At 32.1% G+C, this 21,877-nt stretch overlaps 2 protein-coding genes across 5 annotated transcripts in view; one reads left to right on the top strand and one right to left on the bottom strand.

Annotated features, from left to right (window-relative positions):
• The window catches only part of LOC139490676 (uncharacterized), a 32,510-nt gene extending 24,593 nt beyond the window's left edge, over positions 1-7,917 (top strand). For both annotated transcript variants that reach the window (XM_071277592.1, XM_071277593.1), the window contains exons 4-6: positions 2,186-2,330; positions 3,578-3,610; positions 4,512-7,917. In XM_071277592.1, coding sequence (XP_071133693.1) covers positions 2,186-2,330; positions 3,578-3,610; positions 4,512-7,894 — 3,561 coding nt within the window. In that variant the 3' untranslated portion in view covers positions 7,895-7,917. The remainder of the gene's footprint in view (positions 1-2,185; positions 2,331-3,577; positions 3,611-4,511) is intronic.
• Positions 1-21,877, bottom strand: part of LOC139490679 (glucose dehydrogenase [FAD, quinone]-like) — a 542,951-nt gene that overhangs the window by 513,213 nt on the left and 7,861 nt on the right. For 2 of the 3 annotated variants that reach the window (XR_011656374.1, XM_071277598.1), the window contains exons 5-12: positions 21,491-21,619; positions 20,089-20,210; positions 18,148-18,315; positions 16,551-16,701; positions 15,481-15,641; positions 13,885-14,059; positions 12,609-12,834; positions 11,804-12,010 (exon numbers count right to left, since the gene is read on the bottom strand). Coding sequence is in view for 2 of the 3 variants with exons in the window: in XM_071277598.1 (XP_071133699.1) it covers positions 11,839-12,010; positions 12,609-12,834; positions 13,885-14,059; positions 15,481-15,641; positions 16,551-16,701; positions 18,148-18,315; positions 20,089-20,210; positions 21,491-21,619 (1,304 nt within the window). In the remaining variant the exon portion in view is untranslated. Of the gene's footprint in view, positions 1-11,649; positions 12,011-12,608; positions 12,835-13,884; positions 14,060-15,480; positions 15,642-16,550; positions 16,702-18,147; positions 18,316-20,088; positions 20,211-21,490; positions 21,620-21,877 lie in introns of those variants that run through there. The other variant, XM_071277597.1, reaches the window with a different exon arrangement.

Here is a 21,877-nt window from a genome sequence, read left to right as displayed (position 1 = left end):
TGAAAATATTGTTATATCAGTAATAATAAAGATTATACAATGTTAACTTCTGCACTTCATGTACAATCTATGCGACAAAAGGTAAAATTTGTCATACCATACAGATGACCATGATGAACTTGGTACCTCATATCATGAAGGTCTAATCTGAAGTTTTTATATTAATGTCAATTAAAACAATTAATATGTTACTTAAACATGCTTCAATGTATAGAATATTATATATGATAGACATATTAGTTTTTGTGATATTGGTCAGGATTTATCCAACAAGAAAAAATGATTTTAGAAATTTTATTTAATGGCAGATACTTCTTATATGTAGATGTAAAAATAAAACATGCTTAAACTGTCAGTTTGTTCTTGAGTAAACAGATCATACAGATTATGAAAACGAGGAGGTGTGTCATGATTTCCAAGTGATTGTTTTTATGCCGCAGTTAGGGGCATTATGTTTTGAGGTCTTTGTGTCTGTTCGTTCGTCCATCTTAAACTTTTCATTTTGTCTGTTTGTCCTTGTGGCCATCAGTTCTTAGGTCCTTATGTCTGTACGTAAGTCTGTCCAGCTTCAGGTTAAAGTTTTTAGTAAAGCCTAAAGGTAGTTTTTGATGAATTTGAAGTCTTAGTACACAATAATTGTTCAGTGTTCCCTATGATATGATCTTTCTTATTTTAATACAAAAATAGAGTTTGGATCCCTATTTCATGGTCCACTGAACATAGAAAATAATAGTGTGAATGGGGCATCCATGTAATATGGACACATTCTTGTTTTTATGGCCCCGCAAGGAAGTTGTCAGTGCCATACAGTTTTACCCTTGTCCGTCATTTTGTCATTCCGCAACAAACCATTATACAGAGTTTTTTTCTAAACACCTTCAGATATTGGGCTGATTTTTGGTTTGTAAGTTAACCATGATGAGTTACAGATCAAGTTTAAGTTTTGTTCCACTCTGCTAATTTTTGCAGTAATTTCAGGCTTTGGACTTTGATAAATTTTTGAAAATCACAGTTATACAGACCTTTTTATACGACCCCAAAAATTTTTTGGGTTCGTATAATGGTATGATGTCGTCGTCTGCGTCATCGTTGTCCGAAGACACTTTGGTTTCCGGATAATAACTTTAGTTTAAGTTAATAGATCTTAATGAAATTTTTTCAGAAGGTTCAATACCTCAAAAGGAAGGTTGGGATTTATTTTGGGGTTATGGGGCCAAAGTTTAGGAATTATGGGCCAAAAAGGGGCCAAAACAAGCATTTTTCTAGTTTTCAGACAATAACTTGTGTGTAATTGCATGGATCTCTCTGAAATTGTACCACAATGTACCATATAACAAAGGGTAGGCTGGGATTAAGTTTTGGGTTAATTGCCCAAAATATGTAGGAATTAAGGGCCAAAAAAGGGCCAAAAAGAAGCATGTTTCTAGTTTCCAAACAATCATGACAATAACTTGTGTTTAAGTGTATGGATCTCTCTGAAATTGTACTACAAGGTTCAATATTACAAAGGAAAGCATGGGATTGAGTTTAAGGGTTATTGCTCCAAGGGGGGGGGGAGGGGGGGGGGGGGTTCAATAAAGTGGGGGAAAGGGTCTCAGTTTACCATTTTTTTAAGGGATTTTTTTTTTCAACATTTTTCAAATTTCAAATTTTAAAAAGTTTCAAGAAGAAATATTCAATTGCACAGTATTGTGCAATAGATGTGTTAGATCTTTAACCACATTAATTTTGTGGCAAAAACCTATATTATGTCAAAAATTTGATCACAATCAAAATTCAGACAGTATCAAGCTTGAATATTGTGACCAAATTTGCCCCAACTATTCAGGGTTCGACCACTGGGGTCGAATAAAGCTGCGCCCTGCGGAGCACCTGGTTTCTAAATGCTTTCAGATTTTTGCTGATTTTTGGTATGTGAGCTAACCACGATGGGTTACAGATCAAGTTTAAGTTTCGTTTCGCTCAGCTAATTTTTGCCAAAATTAACATGATTAAGAGTTTAAAACTTTAAAATTTTTGAAATTAAAAAAATCACAGTTATACAGACTTTTTTTTCAGTTGATATGAGACTACCATCATGTTTGTGTCCACATGTGTTATTGAAATTGCAGATTTTTCAACTTTTTGAGAAGGGGCCATTTATGTTGCTTTGACACATCTAGTTTTTTTAAATTTCTAATTATAGGCTATAGGAAGACTTGGTGGACAGTCAATGCTTATTGAATGCTATGATTTGAAGAAAAAAATACTTGATCAGTCCAATATAGAGATAATGCTGGAAATAAAACGTGCAGCGGAAGATATCACAGAGTTAAAGCAGTTATTAAAAGGTATACATGTATATATGACAGTCAGCAGGGTTTAAGAACAAAATAAACATCAGTTGTTCAACCTATTAGTCAAATGCATTTTGTTAAAATATACTTTTCACTTTTTGGTGAAATGACCACATACTTTTATATACACTTAGCTTGCATATAGTGCCTTTGTAAATCAAAATTTATAATAAATTCTATTTGTGAATTAATTTTATAAAATTATTTATTCATCAATTGAATCAGCTGATAAGAATTTTGAAAGTATTATATTAGTATCTTAAATTATCGTAATGCTTGTGTAAGTTCTTGTTCAATGAAATTTGGGTGTATTAATATATCTATGTTGATTCCCACATTTTTTTTAGATCATATTACTACGACATTTCTCCTTAGGCAAGTAAGAGTCAATATGAGTAACACATGATAATTATCAACTGTCCGGATTTTAAAAATAATTACACTAAAACTGAAAGGTGTAAGTATTAATTGGAAACAACTCCAGTCTGAATTCTCCATAGTTAATATCTCATTACCTGGTACATAATTAAATAGACACAATTTATTACACACCTAACCCATTAACCATCTACTGTTAACTCAAAATTTATTACCATCATTTATTATTGTGATTTTGTCATTTTAGACTTAAATACGATTTTAATTTTTTAATAAAAATCCTGTTTAATGCCTATAAAATATTTCAAAATGCAAGTTGAAATTATTGCGTTTACAACTCTGTTGCCATATCACAATTTTAAAAACCTCAACTAATTTCTGAATTTACAGTAACCTATAGAAAAAAAAGAAACGAAAAACACTTATGAACCACATCAACAAACGACAACTACGTACTGACCATCAGATTCCTGTCTTAGGACAGGTGCAAACAAATTGCAACTGGTTTAAACATTTAAATAGGTACCAACCTTTGCCCTTGCCCCTTATATGGCTGGATCATAACACCGACAATGTTTTGATTAGTATGAAGCAAGTGCGTTGTAATAAAAATTATGCAGAGTAATATATGAGGTCTCTAGACAAATATGGAGATCGGTCATCTTTGGTTTTGGCAATTTATAATTTCGACCATAAGCATGTTTTTAGGAGTTATGGACCATGAATGCTTAAATAGGTGAGGAAACTATAGTTTGTTATCTTCTTGTTCACAATGTTTCATGATAATAGGAATGATGCCTAGCTGCCAATTTACTGAATTACTACAATATTAATCTTCATACAATCTTTTTCATATTTTTTAGAGTTGAAGGATGGTCCATTGAATGCAATTATTGGTATGTATGTATTTTGATAAACAGGTTGATTGTACATTATCTATTACAATTTTTTTTTTTATTTGTTAAAATCTTTTTATATATATATGATAAAGTTTTCTATATTACTATTTTTATGAAAAATTTAAGAGATTTTAGCCATCTCTTAGCTTCTGTTTACTATTTTGTAACTGTGTATATAAATAATTATAGGAACCATATATTGATATTGGAATATGTGGTATGAGTGCCAATGAGACAACTCTCCATCTAAGTCACAATTTGTAAAATTAAACTGTTATAGGTCAAAGTTTGACCTTCAACACTGAGCCTTGGGTCACACCAAACAGCAAGTTACACTGTTCAGTGTGAGACAAGCATACATTTAAGTTTTCAACCTTATTGGTATAGGTTAAACTTGTAATACTTGTTTGTTTGTGACTTAAATTAATGTATAAAGAAATAATCATTCAGAGCATTAACCACCAGTTTTAAAAGTGTATGATAACTTTACACCTGTAGCATATGTGCTTCTTTTTTTTTCATGAATGATCCAGTATTTTTGACGATATTATTACTAAATAATAAAATACATGTATATAATTACATATTCATTTGGTATCCATGGGGATTTGAATTAAAACTTGCATAATCTTGAAACTTTCTAATACATCATCTTTAGGTATGAAAAAGTTGCAGTTCATTTATTTTCAATGTATTAAAATTTGTAAGAATAAAGAGACATGGTACGCTAACCAAAGTATAAATATCTACAATAGAACAAAAGAAGTTGTTACAAATACAGGTACCAATGTATATGGCCTTAAGTCTATGAGCAAACACTTGATTTTAAAATTTTAAAGCAAACTGTTTGAATAAAAAATGAAATTTTGGATAAAATAATGATACACTTTTTTTGTAGAAAGAACCATACTTGTTCAGAATTCTAAAATGAATGATCTGTATATATCACTAACAAGACAAGAAAAAAGCGCATATGAATTACTCCAAGAAGATAATATGGTTGTCTTGAGTGGCAAAGAAGGGAGTGGCAAGACATCATTGGCGTTCCATTTGATGAAAGAAGTAGAAGAACATCTTTCAAAATCAGAAAAACCTGCCAAGTCTGTGGAGATTAAAGATATAGCAGATCTAAAAGTAATGTTAAATGAAAAAGGACAGTTAATCATTTTCATTGATGATCCATTTGGAAAATCAAACTTAGATAAAAGCCTTTTGCAAGAATGGATGAGGTACTTTGAAATATTGAGACCGAAATTAGAAGGTGGGAGTGTTTTCTTAATACTTTCAATAAGGAGTAGTATTTTAGAAGAATGCAAGGAAGAATTATGGAAGGAAACCATTTTTAGAAAAACTAAAGTCATTGATTTATCTTCAGATGAATTGAAGCTTGACCAAAAAGAGAAGTGGCTAATGCTTCAAGGATTTTGTAGAAATAAACAAATAGAAATGTCTTATGATTCTGACAAAGATTTTATTGTTGAGAAAGATAGGCCTGCCATGATTCATGTCAATGTTATAGGATCCATTAGCCACACAGATCCAGTTATTGGATTTCCACAATCCTGTAATCTTTTTTTCAGTGATCAGAATTTATTTGTGACGGGATTATCCTTTTTCAAAAATGCAAGGGAAAATTTAAAACGTGAGATAAGTCAGCTGTACAGCAGATCAGAATACACCAAAAAAATATATGCAACCATGGTTATAATGCTTATGAATGGTGGTACAATTGATCTGGATACACTAGAAGAAGGAGATACTAAAGACAGTGTTTGTCAGTCTTTGGATATGAAATTAAGAAGGACTGATTTGAAGAATGTCTTATTGAATGAAAACCAATACTTTATAAAAGTGGCTTCAAGTTCATTTGGTTTTTCTCATGAAACAATATTGGAAAGTATTCTTATGTCATATGCAGATGAACCAGAGTGGCAAGATCTTATCATGAAGTTAGCCAAAGACAAAATAATCTTGGAATTTATTAGATCCTCAGAATATGAACCTAAACAAGGGGAAGTATGTGTTAAATTGAGAAGACAACTCGATGAAGAATTTCTCAACAAACTCCTGTCTATTTTTTCTAAAAAAGAAAACAAAATGCCTGGATATTTTGATGGCAATTATGTATTTGATATAGCTGCAGAAATTAATGTTATAGGACATAATACTCTTTCGGATAAAAGACTTTCTAAACTTCTTTGGAAAAAGATTGAGGAAGAGAAAATACTCAATACATCAGAGAAACTATATTTCTTTTTCTCACAGGTATGTTCTAATGGAAACCATTGGTTAGCTGTCAAAACAATGGCACAGTATGGCAGAAAACAGTACAAGGATCTTCCTGCTCTTCAACGAGCAGATTTAAGTAAGGGGATGTTTGGTTGTGTTTGTTGTTCAGATAGTGATGCCATTCTTGAGAGTATACTTGATTATGATATTAGTTTAATAGATGAACATGACCATCAGAATTATCACATAATTGAAATGGCAATGATGTGTCGACACAAGAAATGCACCAGGTGCCTAATTAACAAAGTAACAAATCTTTCTACTGTTAAAGGCCAGGAGTCCGGCAATGTCCTTCATTGGTGCGTGGCAAATGATTGGCCTGATATAATGCATTTAATTTTGGATAAAAACCCAGAATTGTTGAACAGCCAAAATAATGCAGGAAGGACACCTGTAATGCAAGCTGCTTACAGAGGAAGGAATGAATGTGTGGATTTCTTTTTAGTTCATTACACCAACTTTATTGATTTTACTTTACATACGACAGAAGGTGATACCATTTTGCACATTTTTGTTTCTAGTTTGCCATCTCAAATAATACTTGAAAAGATATTGAGTGCTGACAAAAAATTATTAAATATCGTGAATGAGGAAGGAATGACTGCGCTAATGTTGGTAAATAAGGAAGAATGTTCAAAGGTGTTAGATAATGAAGAATGTTTAAAGGTGTTAATGAAGCATAAACCTGATGTAAGTATTAGAGATCATAAAAACAACACAGCATTACATCATTTGCTGAACCGAAAAAATATTGGACCAGCTATTCCTGAAGAGATAATTCAACAAGACCAGTCATTATTGAATGCAAAGAATGATGATGGTGTTATTTCAATAATGAAAGCTAAAGACGATGAGTGTTTCAATTGCCTTTTGAGACTGAATGCTGACATTTCACTTACAGACAATATGAATCGAAATATCCTTCATTATTGTTCCAAATGGTCAGCTTGCATTTGTGTAGAAATTATTCGTAGAAATAGCAAATTATTGTATCAGAAAGACAAGGAGAATAAGACACCTATTATGATTCTAGCAGAGGGAGAAAATGCTGACTGTGTGAGAATTATGCTGAAACATGATGAAAATTTGAAATATGTAAATACAGACACAGGAACAACATTACTTCATATAGCTGCCAGATATGGATGTTTTGCTATTTGTCATACTATATTGGATATTGACTCATCATTATTGAAAATGCAAGATAGTAGTTTTAAGGATATGACACCTCTCCTGGTGGCAGCATTTTATCAACAGGAAAATGTGTTCAGTTTCTTGTTGAAACAAAAAGAAGCAGATGTGAAAGTAACAGACAATGAAATGAACACTCTTCTTCATTATTGTGCTAGAAATTTTTGGCCAGAGGTTTGTTTAGAAATTATGAAAATGGACAACAACTTAGTAAACGCGAAAAATAATAAAGGCGAAACTCCACTACTGAATGCAATGATTTCCATGATTGAAAGAAACATTGATGCAATTTGCTGGCTACATCGTTCATTCAAAACTTCAACCATCACAAAATCAGAACCAAGAAAGTTAGTGCATTATGCATCACTGTTCAATGAAGTCATTAGATTGTTTATTTCAAATGGAGCACTCTTATCGAGGAAAACAAATAATGGGAATAATATTCTTCATTTCGTAGCTGAGCAATGTCATTTTGAACAAAATCCAAGTATTATCAGGGATATTTTGAAGACACTACCACAGGTCCTGAATGAACAAAATGTTTGCAAAAGAACTCCTATTATAATTGCTGCTATGACAGGCCATGTACATATTGTTATCACGTTATTGAGAGAAGGTGCTGATGTTATATACAAGGACAGTTGTGGATTAACTGTTCTGGATTACTGTTTAAGTCTTGATTCACGCCGTTTTGATACAAAATTACTGACAGTCATTTTCCAAGAAGATCGAACATTGATGACTATGTTTCTTTCCAAAGTTTACACAATATGGGCGTCAAACATGTTGAGAAAAAATTGATTTAAAATTTCTTATTGACAAAACTAGTTTTATATGATTCAGATAGCATATGAAATGATTTTTGAAAGAAATGTGTATCATAAGGGCAGATATCCTCATTATTCTTGAGAAAAAAGCAATTTTTACAATAATCTTTGAAAAAAGTTCATAAAAATCTTTAATATTTTGTGTTTACTATTATTTTGTCATTTTATTGACTTAATTTTAGTGATAATTTGCTATCATGTAAAATTGATGTTAAATGAGAAGATGAACCAAGTGAGCTACCACTTGGTGCCATTTATCGTCATTCGTCTTTGTAGTAAATTTCTTTTAAAACCACATGAACAATTTTACCCAAAATTTTGACTGAATGATCCTGATGGTATTTATTATGAAATTTGTGTTACCCTGTCAAAACTAAGATTAAATTTGTAAGTTTCAGCCTCGTTTTGTCAAGGTGCATTCTACTTCGATCTTACTCACAGGCACTTGTCTCAGAAAAAAAATCATATACACAAGTATGTTTTCTGAGACAAGTGCCTATGATCGTACGTGACAACGATTTCAGTTTTACTGTTGAAGGAAGGTATTTTTTTTCAAGGTTATCTGGCTTCTATCGCAAATAAAAACAATTTATGCAAAAAAATTCTGAATTAAATACAGTGAAAAATAAAAATGCAGGACAGAGATAATAAAAAGTAATGCAGGACGAATTTTGTCATCGTAGCTCCCCCCAAAAAATCAAGCGGTCACTGCCTTAGGGTTAATCTGTCTAAGAATCAAACAGGGGTGAAAACATGACACTACAAAGACCCACTCCAGTTTACACTTATGTATGTTAAATTTGCATAGGGGTGTACGAATGTGATATTCCATTCCTTTTCCTTAACCATTGTGGCTGAACTTAGAACTTATATGGCTAAAAAGTAAAATAACAAAAAATACCGAACTCCGAGAAAAACGGAAAGTCCCTAATCAAATGGCAAAATCAAAAGATCGAACACATCAAAGGACTTAATAACAACTGTTATATACCTGACTTGGTACATGCATTTTCTTATGCAGAAAATGGTGGATAAAACCTGGTTTTATAGCTAGCTTAACTTTTCGCTTGTATGACAGTCGCATACAATTTCATTATATTGACATCGATGTGTGAACAAAACAAGCAGACATTTGACAAAAATAAGAGTACAGCACTCAACATTGTGTTATGATTTTGTTACTATAAACACAAACAAATATGTCAACAAAGAAACATAAAAAGGCATGTATACAAATCACATTAGAATAAATGAAAGACCAGATAACAAAAAATTACCATAATTCAATAACTAAATGACGGGATGTATAAGTACCGAGCATTACCAAACATAGGGAAATGTAATATTTACAAAGACAAATGATAGAATACTGGATATAGCACACGTTATTAAGATAACATACAACGTCAGTACTTGGAATCTACATTTCATGACCATCGTGTAGTATTTGTGAAACCGACCGTGCAAGGGCTGTATAGCCACTCAAGGTCGTTAAAAACTTCCATTTGTTGTGTTTGTGAAGCTGATACTGAATATTTATCAAAAAGGTCTTGGTATTTTTCAATGAACTTTTTTTAATAGAAATATTTGACATACCCCTAATTCATCAACATTCTGCGCAAAAATTAATATTGGTGACGTTTAACACAGTCTGAGTAGCAACTGAATGCATTTAATGCAAGCAATTATTGTCCACGTTTTTAAGAAAAACACCAACTTACTACATGTACTAGTAATAGATAAATATGAAAATAAGGAGATGTCGACCAAAGTTCATATAAAGTGGATGTAAGCAATCATAGGCAACCGTTAGGATTTCAACAATTAGAAAGAATCAAGCCGCCTAGTCGGGTAGAAAAAGACTCGGACACTTAAGAAAACTAACGTTATAATTTATAACCAAGCAATTTATGAAAACAAAATATAACCGACACGAACCAACGACAATCTGAATCACTAAACAACAGCCTGTTCCTGACTTTGGACAAACACATAAACGATGCGGCCGGGTGAAACATGTTTGGGCGCTCAACTCTGTCCTTACAAGGAACAGTGATGTAACAGCACAACATAATTTATTGATTGTTGTTTGCTTTACGCCGCATTAGCACACAAAGGCTATATCGTGGCGAGAGCTAATTCGAATATTAGCATAATTTAAGAACAAACTATAATACATGTATTTAGTTTAGAAAGGCTAAACTCACCAGATCGATACAAAGATAAAAAATCCAACAAAAACACGGAAAGGACAAGGCTGGGTTTTTATCCATTTCTCACCCCCGATACTAAAAAGCACTTAGTACAGATCTGAGCGTTCATGCAGTTACTGACAATTATTTTAAAACCAATGGCAACTAATTTATAAAACAAACCATGTATCTTAGATTGAATCAGTATACATTAAAAATCTAGTTGTTTTAGTGTTAAGAAGTCATCAACCGCCAGAGAAACACATGCTAGTGCAATACCAAAATAAAGAGATCCATTGATTGAAGTACCATGAAAGTACATACTTGTGTGTAATATTCAGTATTGTTTTAATCTACTGATAACAAAACCAATATTTACACCAATAAAAACAAAGGTCAAACATTTAATAACAGTGTTGAATGAGACATTTTAACAATATGTTTTGGTTAAGGGTTGATAATGTTTACCCGGATAACAACACATACACCGTAAAATTTATAATGTGCAAATTAAGATAAGTTTTCTACGGGTACAACCAGATTTTAAAACCAATTTTTTATATCTATGGAAGAATTAAGTAAACATATTAGGTTATTTTGGGTAACGAAATCCATGACTTAATAATTTTGATACTATATGTATGTACTTCGAGATTCCGCCAGTTAAGACGCACCCCTTGATTGACTGCAAGGGTACAGCAGATCCATGTACACTCCCTAAGGATTAATGGAGATGTGTCCTTTACAATATTATCCCACCACCAGAACAATCCCAACCCAACACCGCCCAAGGGAGCGTGTAGGACACCGGGAAGTCTGTTATTATGGTGGAGGAAGAAAGTTTTATATGATTTGCAAGCAGATTAATCAAACAATCATTCAAAAAAATAAGAAAACTTTTGTTTGATAAGATTGTTTGGAAGTGAAATATAAAGAGTGGACATTTTGTTACTTCAACCCAATCAAAAGCACTTTATTTATATAAAACATTCACAGATCGTTATACACTCCAATCAATCAGTTTATCGGTTACTGTACACTGTAGAAGACTTTCTAGGGGCCGAGATGAAATGATATTTCCATTAAAAAAAAGAATATCAAGATTAGTTCTTATTGGTGATAACAGATTTGACAGCTAGTGTTTGTTTTATACAGTTGTAACGATTTGTAAACATCCACAGAAGTCCACAAATAAAAATATAGTAATTGAAACAATAAAGTAATGTCAATGGCTCTAGGAAAATAAATGGACAAACAAAACTTTCAAAAACCTGTTTTGGGATTTCAGAAATGTTTTTACAATTCGTCTTTACGTTCTTCGTTAATGTGACTAAGTATTGCTGGCCAAATAGTAACGTAGATTTGAGACGAAACCAAATATAGGGAAACAACTTGAGGCTGCACATACATACGAATCTTGCACCTTTAATGATGTGTAAAATAACGATTTTGGAAGCAATAAATGTTTTAAAATGACATTTGATGTGGTATTCACTAGCATATTTTACTATTTTTCAATTTTCAGTCAAATCACGGCTCTAATTGGACGTTCTCGTTTATTCAAAAATATAGAAAAAATATATGATGTTTAAAACTAAACCTAAAAGTCATATAAATGTCTGTAGTTAAACTTAATTATTATTTACATGTATAGCTATCAACAATGTAACCAGTTGATTTATATCATATACAGCATACCGCAAATGTTAGTCATTGTGACTTTTCTTTATAATTTTAATTTAGATATTTGTTTTCGGAAATCAAAAACGGTATCTTTTCCTCGAATTAAATCTGCAGCTTTCTCTCCAATCATTATACATGGTGCATTTGTATTTCCCGATGGTTCATTGCGCATGACAGATGCATCAGCTACGCGTAAATTCAATATGCCTTTTACCCTGAAAAAGAAAAGTTTTGTCAACACATTTAATAATTATGAAACATCGTTGATTAGAAACCTAAAATATGCATGAGTTGTTGATAAATGAATATTTATTTTTCCATTTTACATATTACAACAGCCGGTTCCCTGCAAGTTCTTTTACTGATTTTTATCCTTTTCATAATCTGACTCTTGTGAATCAAGTTTGTATTGTGATATTCTTGATTTAGGATATTTTCTGAACACTTTTCTTTTGAAATAATCAATTTATTCACATATCCCTTTCATTGCCGATTTCATAGTTTGCTACATGGTAATTCTACTTTTAGTTTACTATGAAAGATGACACCTAAATCATCATTGATTTGGTTTGATTCGATTGGTGAAAATGATGTATGAGGTTATGTCACTCTACCGACCTCTTTTGAGTTTGTTTGCTTATTGGAATTGAATTTGTGGTGTTTGTTTTTGTTGCTGTTGTCTTTAATTGAATTCCATTAAATAAAAAGACAAAAGTATCAAAACTGTCTCAAAAGGTCATTGTTACCAGATCTGATAAAGCCCAATAATATGCATGTTTTTTTTGTAACTATTATGCCATTACTGAAACAAACCTTAATTCATAATCGACAACTGCTGAAGGATCTGTTATTGCTCCCATACGACATGTTGAGACTGGATGATAAACAGTGACAGTAAAATAACGGATTAAACATTCCCAATATTCGTCAGTGTCAAATTTAACTTTGTCACAAATTCCAGGAAAATCTCGTCTGACTAATGTGCTACCAAGTTGCTTGAAAACTTTTGTATTCATCAGTTGTTGAGTTTTACGTATTGCTGTAAAGCATGAAAGATGATTAAAATATACATATACTATGGACAACAATTTGAATTGACGTTGTTAAACCAAGCGTTTGGTAATTTAACCCCCAAGCTTACCTCAAGATACATGTAACAATATATTCCGTTTTTATTCCATTGGGTTTCGGTGCGTACACCAACACTTAAAAAAACCCTGTATGATTGATACGACGAGCCACAGTTAAAAACGGTGGATGAACTAAAGCTTTGGAAAAAATAAGACTCCAGCTGTTCAACTCGTCGTGTTGCTTTAAAAATTCAAAATCAACCGTCTGTTAAATAAGAAATATATTAACAAAGTGTGTCCTTGGACTGCTATTGAATTTTTCCCTCCTCATTTTTATAAATGTTGATAAGAAAATTGAGAATGGAAATGGGGAATGTGTCAAAGAGACAACAACCCGACCAAATAAAAAACAACAGCAGAGGGTCACCAACAGGTCTTCAATGTAGCGAGAACATATAATTATAATTTAATGTCGGTAAAAGTCCACGTATAAATATACAAACGGGTATTAGGTTTGCACATTTTTAAAAGCCTATTGTGACCAATAGTTGCTTGCATTCACGTCATTTGGACTTCTGTGGATAGATGTCTCCTAAATACAATCATACCATATCACACTATTTTCATAAATTATTGAAAGAAAATCATCTGAATTGCAAGAACTCAAAACTGGGAGAAAACAGATAGGTATGCAGGGTCAGCATCTTTCATTATAATAACGCTTTTCCAATTGAATTTTAAAGTTTTGATGTCTTTATAGGGTTGATGTGGACCATTATAATGAAGCAAGAACAAAGGAAGCTGAAAATAGAAATTAATTTATTTATTACTCTTACACTTGATCAAGATTAGTCACACATTTTTCAATTTACTTGATTAAGTTATTTTTAATCTCCTTGAATTAATTTTATTTTTATTTCTCAATTTCTAAAAAGATTTTGTCAGTGAGATGAGTTAATCTGAATACCAACTGTGATAACATAATGCAGCTAATTTGCACGCTTATAACTTTAACTTACCTGCAGTCATCACCTTAATATCATATGGATTATCTAGGTAATGTGGATCTATCAATGGCGGATCAAATGGGTCAGTACTTTGGAGTCTAATTGTTCCTCTACTCTTTGGATGCAATCCAATCAGTGAATAAGAAAATTCGTTACTTTTGGCTCTTGTTTTGAACAACTTGGTCACCTTTAAAAGTAATACGCAATACTGTTACTCTTATTAGGAACACTGTTTCTGAACTTATAATTAAGCTGGGAGATAATCTAGTGAAATTATGCCTAGATATCATCATAATCTTATCTCATTGGGTCACCTCTTTGGAGAACTTTTAGATACTGTAGGATGTTTGATAATGTATCTGAAGATTATTGGCGTATGCATATGGCTTATTAGGAAAGAAATATGAATAATATATCCGGTTTCATTTAACGTTACATAAAATGATTGTTTTATCTAAATTTGCATATTAAATCTAGTTTTTACTGTTCCGTCTTATTTTCCGAGTCCTGAAAAACATGGATCGGCGTGCGCTAAAGTCCTTTTGGTTTTTAGGCCTATAAATTGAGGTTTTCAAAACATCAAGTGGTTTAACCTTAAATATAACTGTTAAGTTTGTGCAAAGAATAATTTCTTTAAAATATTAAGATGATTTACGGAGATTTTGAAGTCACTAAAAAGGAAAAAATTGATATGTCTTTGAAAAATGACGTAATACGCAAATTTTTAAACAAATTTGTTAGTAAGAAAAATTGTCATAAAATTATATGACGAATGTGTTTTTAATATATAAAACCAGAGACATGATAATTACGAATCAAATCTACTCTAACATCGTTAGGTTGATTTTCTAGGCACTTTATATATATATATTTATATAACATAATCTTAAATTATCTAGGTTGGTATATCTAGATATAGTCCAAAATCTATATGAAAAATGACCAGAATCGTCATGGTCTGCAAGAACACGATTAGAAGGAATTTTTTTCGTGACTTCACAGCTTCATTTATCATGACTTCGTAGATAAAACCACTTTTTTTATTTTTTGTTACCTCACATTTATAACGAATTGAAAGAACGCTTCAATTAAAAGTTCAAATATCAGTAAAAGGAAAAAGATACTTATTGCAACTTGTTCCTTTTTTTCTATATAGTTGAAGGACTCAGCAGATGCCCTAATGTTGACAATTTAATTTACATCTGTTGCTTGCAAATTATGGAAAATGTAATTTTATTTGTATTCGAGGAAAATTTATGATTTTAACAATTATTTTTGATTATTACAAATTCCGTTCGGAAAAGAATATATGATATTCAATTCATACGTAATTTTTGAGTAACTTATTCAGAATAACAATACCAGAAATGCTATTTTGTATCATTCATTTTGTAGTTTATAAATGCACATATAGCTTCGTTTCTCGATTTGATTGTTATTTATATTTGTTTAAACAACAATTGCTAACCAATGAAGACAAGCTTTTCACAGTCTTTACTATGCATTGGATTGTGAAACGGCGAATTAATTTTCAATTATCATGTACACAGATGAATTAAGATATCCCAAATGTGGCCGACACACTCTTCCCCAACTGTATGCAGTTACCTCAGGCTTGATATTCATATCAAGTCCATAATCTAAAAATCCCTCGTCTTGCGCTACACTGAATAACGTCATCTGGTAGTCTGGATAGTCAGGTTCTTCGGAATTACGGTTTGGTATTTTATCCATTAGATCAGCTTCCAATCCACTACCCGAGTATATACCTAGCACATGCAATTATTTTGAAAATTAAAATAAATCATAATGGTTATGGTTTTACAATTAGTCGATGATGGTGATGATAATGATGATAGATGACTGCCTATCGTCCAGTGGCAAGTTAAATGCATATTCAGGACAAGAGCATTGTCATATAACACGAAATCTGAACCCTGCTTTGAACATGAGCGAAACGCTGAACCGGATTTTTAATATGCTGGAAGACATGTTACTTTATTCGGGCACCTTATTCTGACTCTTCTGACTTTCAGGTGGATTAGTCGTTGCTCTTACACCTTAATACCGCCTACACCGTTCTTAGTGTAGAACCAACAAATAGCAAGGATTTAATTTTTTTATATGGTCCGACCGGTGGTAGAACCAACGAGCTTCTGTACTCTATACCAGCACGCTACCTTAACACCATCCAGGCGGTTTTACAAATGAGACAGCAAAAAATAATTTGTGTTGAATTTATTAACAATACATAAATCGTAATGGTGGTAACCAGCTTTGTTATTAATCTAGCTCGTTTGCTCAATACATACTTTACAACTGACAAATTGCGAAATTTGTACACCTTATCCATTATGTTACACTTTTTTTTAGAACCTTGGAGGTTGTATATATATGAATCTGTATGGTGAATTAAGATCGAGAAAACATGACTCTGTAGGAAAGGCTCATCTCCGTCTACCAAAATGAAAACAATAAATAATCGGCAGGATTATATTTGTCAAAGTGTTGGGTATCTCTCAATAATCCCTGCATAACAAGGGAGAACTACCAACTCAGCACGGATCAAGTGAAAATTTATCATGTTTTGGATACGGATACCGGTTTTCATTTTATAAGTTATTACTTACCTATTTATACATTCACTGAACATTGCATGATATGTTAGTTTAATTTACCTGTTTTGGAAAGTGCATATTGAACTTTTGGTATTGGCGCCTGGAATGTTTGAGTATTTATTGAAATACTAGAGTTGATATTGTATTTCATATGGAACATCATGTGATCTTGTAGGTTGTTTCCGACAGGAAGGTCTGCCACAACAGGTATCTAAAATGTAAACATGAACGTATTAAAGGCAACAATATTTTACCGCTGTTCGAAAGTCATAAATCGATTAAGACAAAAACAAATCCGGGGTACAAAATAAAACCGAGGGAAACACATCAACAAAAGAGGACAACAACAAAACAATACGCAAAAATAGATGTTTTTGATGGTAAGGTCTGCGACATCAGATATCTAAAATATACACCTGAATGTAATACACAAATATTGACTGTTTCTGACGGTGAGGACTGTGACGACAAATATCTTGAATATAAGTATGAATGTCATACACAAATAAACATTGCTCTTTGGGGGTCAACGTAACAAGATTTTTTTTATAGATTTGACACATTTTAACTGGAAAAAATCAACCTTTGACTAAGGGGCGAAGAACTGCAATTATAAAAGCGCCGTTCAATTTCTGTTTGTGTTTTGTACTATGCATATACCAATTGTGTGTCATTGATTGATACCCCATATCCTTTCTTTTTTAGCTCACCTGGTCCAAAGGGCCAAGTGAGCTTTTCTCATCACTTTGCGTCCGTCGTCCGTCGTCGTCGTCGTCTGTAAACTTTTACAAAAATTTTCTCCTCTGAAACTACTGGGCCAAATTTAACCAAACTTGGCCACAATCATCATTAGGGTATCTAGTTTAAAAATGTGTCCGGTGACCCGGCCAACCAACCAAGATGGAGGCCATGACTAAAAATAGAACATAGGGGTAACATGTAGATTTTGGATCATATCTCTGAAACCAAAGCATTTAGAGCAAATCTGACATGGGGTAAAATTGTTTATCAGGTCAAGTTCTATCTGCCCTGAAATTTTCAGATGAATCAGACAACCCGTTGTTGGGTTGCTGCCCCTGAATTTGTAATTTTAAGAAAATTTGGCAGCTTTTGGTTATTATCTTGAATATTATTATAGATAGAGATAAACTGTAAACAGCAATAATGTACAACAAAGTAAGACCTACAAAAAAGTCACATGATCAAAATGGTCAATTGACCCCTTAAGGAGTTATTGCTCTGTATAGTCAATATTTAACAATTTTCATAAATTTTGTAAATTTTGGTAAATTTTTACAAAATATTTTCCACTGTAACTACGTACTGGGCCGAGTTCATTATAGATAGAGATAATTATAGGCAGCAAGAATGTTCAGTAAAATAAGATCTACAAACACATCATCACCAAAACACAATTTAGTCATTAATCCATCTGTGTCCTTTGCTTAATATGCACAATGACCAAGGTGAGCGACATAGGCTCTTTAAAGCCTCTAGTAATTCTATTTTTTGGTGTTATAATAAATGTTTTGACCTTTGAGAAACTTTAATTGAGTTTTTCTAAAATCAGTATTGACGATTGTTATAAAGGGTAATAACGTAAAAGTTTTAAATGTATTAACGATAGGTACATAATTCTTTTGATAAATAAGCATACCCCCAACTCCTGTAAATGATCTTTAGGACCAACGCCTGACAACATAAGTAAAACAGGGGAGTTAACTGCACCTCCAGATAAAATGACTTCCTTGTTGGCAAACACTTGTATTTTTCTGTTGTTTTGAATAACTTCCAAGCCTTTTGCTTTTTTATTTTCTATTAGGATCTGAAAAGTATGAAAACATTTATTTGAAGCAAATTTATGACGTGAATACTACTTTTTGTACGTATGTGGCTATATATGTTACTATATAGCTTTAAAAATGTATTTAATTGATAGTGTATATTTACTGGATAACTTTTTGTCTCTTGTATTATTTTTAAACATGTTAAAAACAGATTAATTTTTTTCCAGATAAATTGCATTAAAATTTTATTTTACAAAGTTCATATAACAATTATTCAATGAAATGTATATATATTAAATGTTTACAACCAGATAAATTAGGCAAAACACTGTACATGCATTAAATTCAGCTTAATTTCGGATCATGTTAAGAATGTAAACCGGTTCTGCTTGTCTAAGAATGTATTGGCAAATAAAACATCAGATATAATCACGTGTTTAATTTTAATGTTGTTGTCCATTGGCAAACATGTTACATACATTTACATGATGATTCAACAGCAAACACTGCATTTAATAGATTACACATCAACAAATTAGGGACAAAAACGGTTTCTACTGGTCGTATCAGAAGTACACACACCTAATTAAATGGGCATTTAAAAAGTTAGAAAGCAATACTTATGTTCAAACACTTTTAGTAACAGCAAACAAAAGAAATATGTCAATTTGACATGCTTTGATAACTGCCCTTGAATTTTTATTAGATAACATTTTTGTTCGCTTTGGAGATTTTGTATATCGTCAAGTTATCGGAATTTGAAAGTGGACTAACGGTGCACAACTTATTGCGGACTAGTTTCTGTATTGTTATGAGTTACAATTTATGACTTAAATAAACAAGGCCCCATTGAAACAATATCTGATAAAGAAATTTAACATTACTTTTAGATATTTGGATGATATGTTGGCTCTCAATAATGACGACTTCAGTATGTATACTAAAGAAATTTATCCTGTTGAACTAACTTTAAATAAAGCTAATAATAATAATGAACACTGTCCTTTCCTCGAACTTGATATGTATATCATTAACGGTAAACCCAATATCAAATTTATGATATTTGCCCGTTATTCTCTAATCTTCATTTTTCAAGGGCATTATTCTTTAATCATTTAACCCCATCCAAACCCTCACTTATGGGGTTTTTGCATCGGAAATAAACACATTTATTCTAAAACCAGTTGTTGGCATGATACGGGTTCTGTTTTTCTCACAAATTTTATGATGGTATAATACTAAACCCCTAACGGGAGGGATTATACTTGATATTCATATGATGAAGAAATTATCCTTCAATCAGTTAAATTAAGGTCTGGAGCTGGCATGTCAGTAATTGCTAGTAATCCTTTGTTAATTTATGTATCAATGTTATTTTGTTAAGTTTCTTTTGTTACCTATTCCGACATCGGACTCGGACTTCCTTTTTACTGTGAGTATTATTATGTGTTTGTCTTTTCCACATTGGCTAAAGGTATAAGGGGAGGGTTGAGATCTTGAGATCTAAAAAAACATGTTTAATACCGCCGCAATGTTTGCGCCTGTCCCAAGTCATGAGCCTCTGACCTGAGTTAAGTATGATTTAAATTATCACTAAACTAGTTTACATTTTTTTCTTTAAGGGCCAGCTAAAACACGCCTTCGGGTGCGGGAGTTTCTCGCTGCATTGAACACTGGTCGCCTTCGTTTGTTGTCTGCACTTTGGTCGGGTTGCTCTCTCTTTGACACATTCCCCATTTCCAATTTCAATTTTAATTCTATTAATTTTATCAAAGAAAATTAAATCAATTGGTAATTATTTGTTTAGTTACCTTTGTTGCCATGGTATTTATACTGATATGTAAATTAGGTCTATTCATAACTGGTCGTAAGTAGGCCTTCATAGTACTACAACGTTCTCCGTTCCTAACTGAGGATTGCATGTATGAAAATCCTAAAATAAAATAGTGAAAACGGATTTGAAAGGGAAGTTTGTTTTGTGCTTGTTAATTGTATACTTATGATAATCTCCGAGTAAAATATTGACGTTTGTTTACTACCAGTGGCAAATGCAACATGTGTCTTCAAGAACAAGTCTATTAAATGGGTTCTGCAGAGAACAAAGAATTGAAACGTCAGTGGAAAGAGAGACGTCTTTGGTAAGGGTAAGAAACTTAACTTGTAAGGTGACTTAATTGACTGTACATCATATGGGTCATTTTAAAAAGTAAAATTTTCAGTTTTTTATGCTAATCTTTTTAATTTCTCATGGAAATTGCAGCTGTTAGGTTAAAATGAAAGTTTGTAGGATTTACGAGTCCGGACATTAAAAAAAGGATAACAGGAAAGAACTTAATATAGTGATATTTCATTAACGTACGTTCCTGCTACGAACAGAATAAAGACAAAAGCAAACCAACATGCGAGGGATTTACTTAATGTTGGGTGTATTTGAAAGAAAGAGAGAATGCGGAACATTACATATTGCTATCTTTGACTTGCGTTACTGGTTGTTACTTTTATAACCTTTAAAAAACAATTTTTAGAGGCATTTTTAGTACAAAATGGAAAATTGGCAAACAATCTATTATTTCACAGTATGAATATATAGAAGTTTTTACTCTTGAAAACCATCTTATTGGTTACAAAAAACAAACTTCAAATTTTATCGAAACCTTTTCAAAATAACCCAAAATGTCATCTGAACATGATAACAGGAGAGAAAAAATAGTACACCCCTCTATCAAAAAAAATTTCAAAATATTCTTGTATGACATAATCAAGATTGTATCTTTTTATATAAGTATTGTTTGTTTTGATTTGCTAGTGATGAGGGTTGTTTGAATAACTAACTTTAAATCAATTTTGCAATTTCAAAATTCGACATTTTTTGAGAATGACCCATATTATGATACCTCACTAGATGAAAGGAGCAAATATATTTCAGGGGTATTCTTACTTTTTTTCAGTTAGTTTCAGCTTTTTTACAATAGTATATTAAAAGTTTGGTTAATTTGTTTGGAGATCGTGAAATTTTCCTCAAGTATTACACTTAATTAATTTGTGTATCCCGAGACGTAAACCTAATTGTCTTATGTCATTTCTTGATGATTTTGATTATTATTTTGAGAATATGGCATTGCTTGACATCTTTAGTTGTTTACGCGTTCGGTTTTTTCACGACTTTGTAAGACTCGGAACATATTTTACTAATCAGAATATATTGTTTGATACCTATTTGGTCTTCACCATTTTTATCCACAGTTTTATATCCCAATTCTTCTGATGCTTTCCTATACAGTTCTGGCAGTGGTGTGTCCCCAGTCTGGGAAACTGTCAAATATCCTCCTCTTGAATGGTAAGCTATAATAAAGATTATTAACTTGTTATTCATTCGTTTGATATTTGAGCTTTTGATTTTGCCATTTGATTAGAAACTTTACGTTTTAAAATTTCCTTGAAGTTTTTTTGTGAATTAACTTTTTATTAATTTTTATTCGTAATTCTAGTCAGTTTGAACAATGTGCAAAACGGATTGCATATAGTATGATGGTGTCAAGCTGGCGATTGGATCAGTACTTATTTTATGTAAATAATTCATGTACAGATATATTTCATCAT

The sequence above is a fragment of the Mytilus edulis genome, chromosome 10, assembly GCF_963676685.1.
Source record: "Mytilus edulis chromosome 10, xbMytEdul2.2, whole genome shotgun sequence".
In the NCBI taxonomy this organism is placed as follows: domain Eukaryota; kingdom Metazoa; phylum Mollusca; class Bivalvia; order Mytilida; family Mytilidae; genus Mytilus; species Mytilus edulis.
Note: the sequence above shows the minus strand (reverse complement) of the source record. Positions and strands in the feature narration are given on the sequence as shown.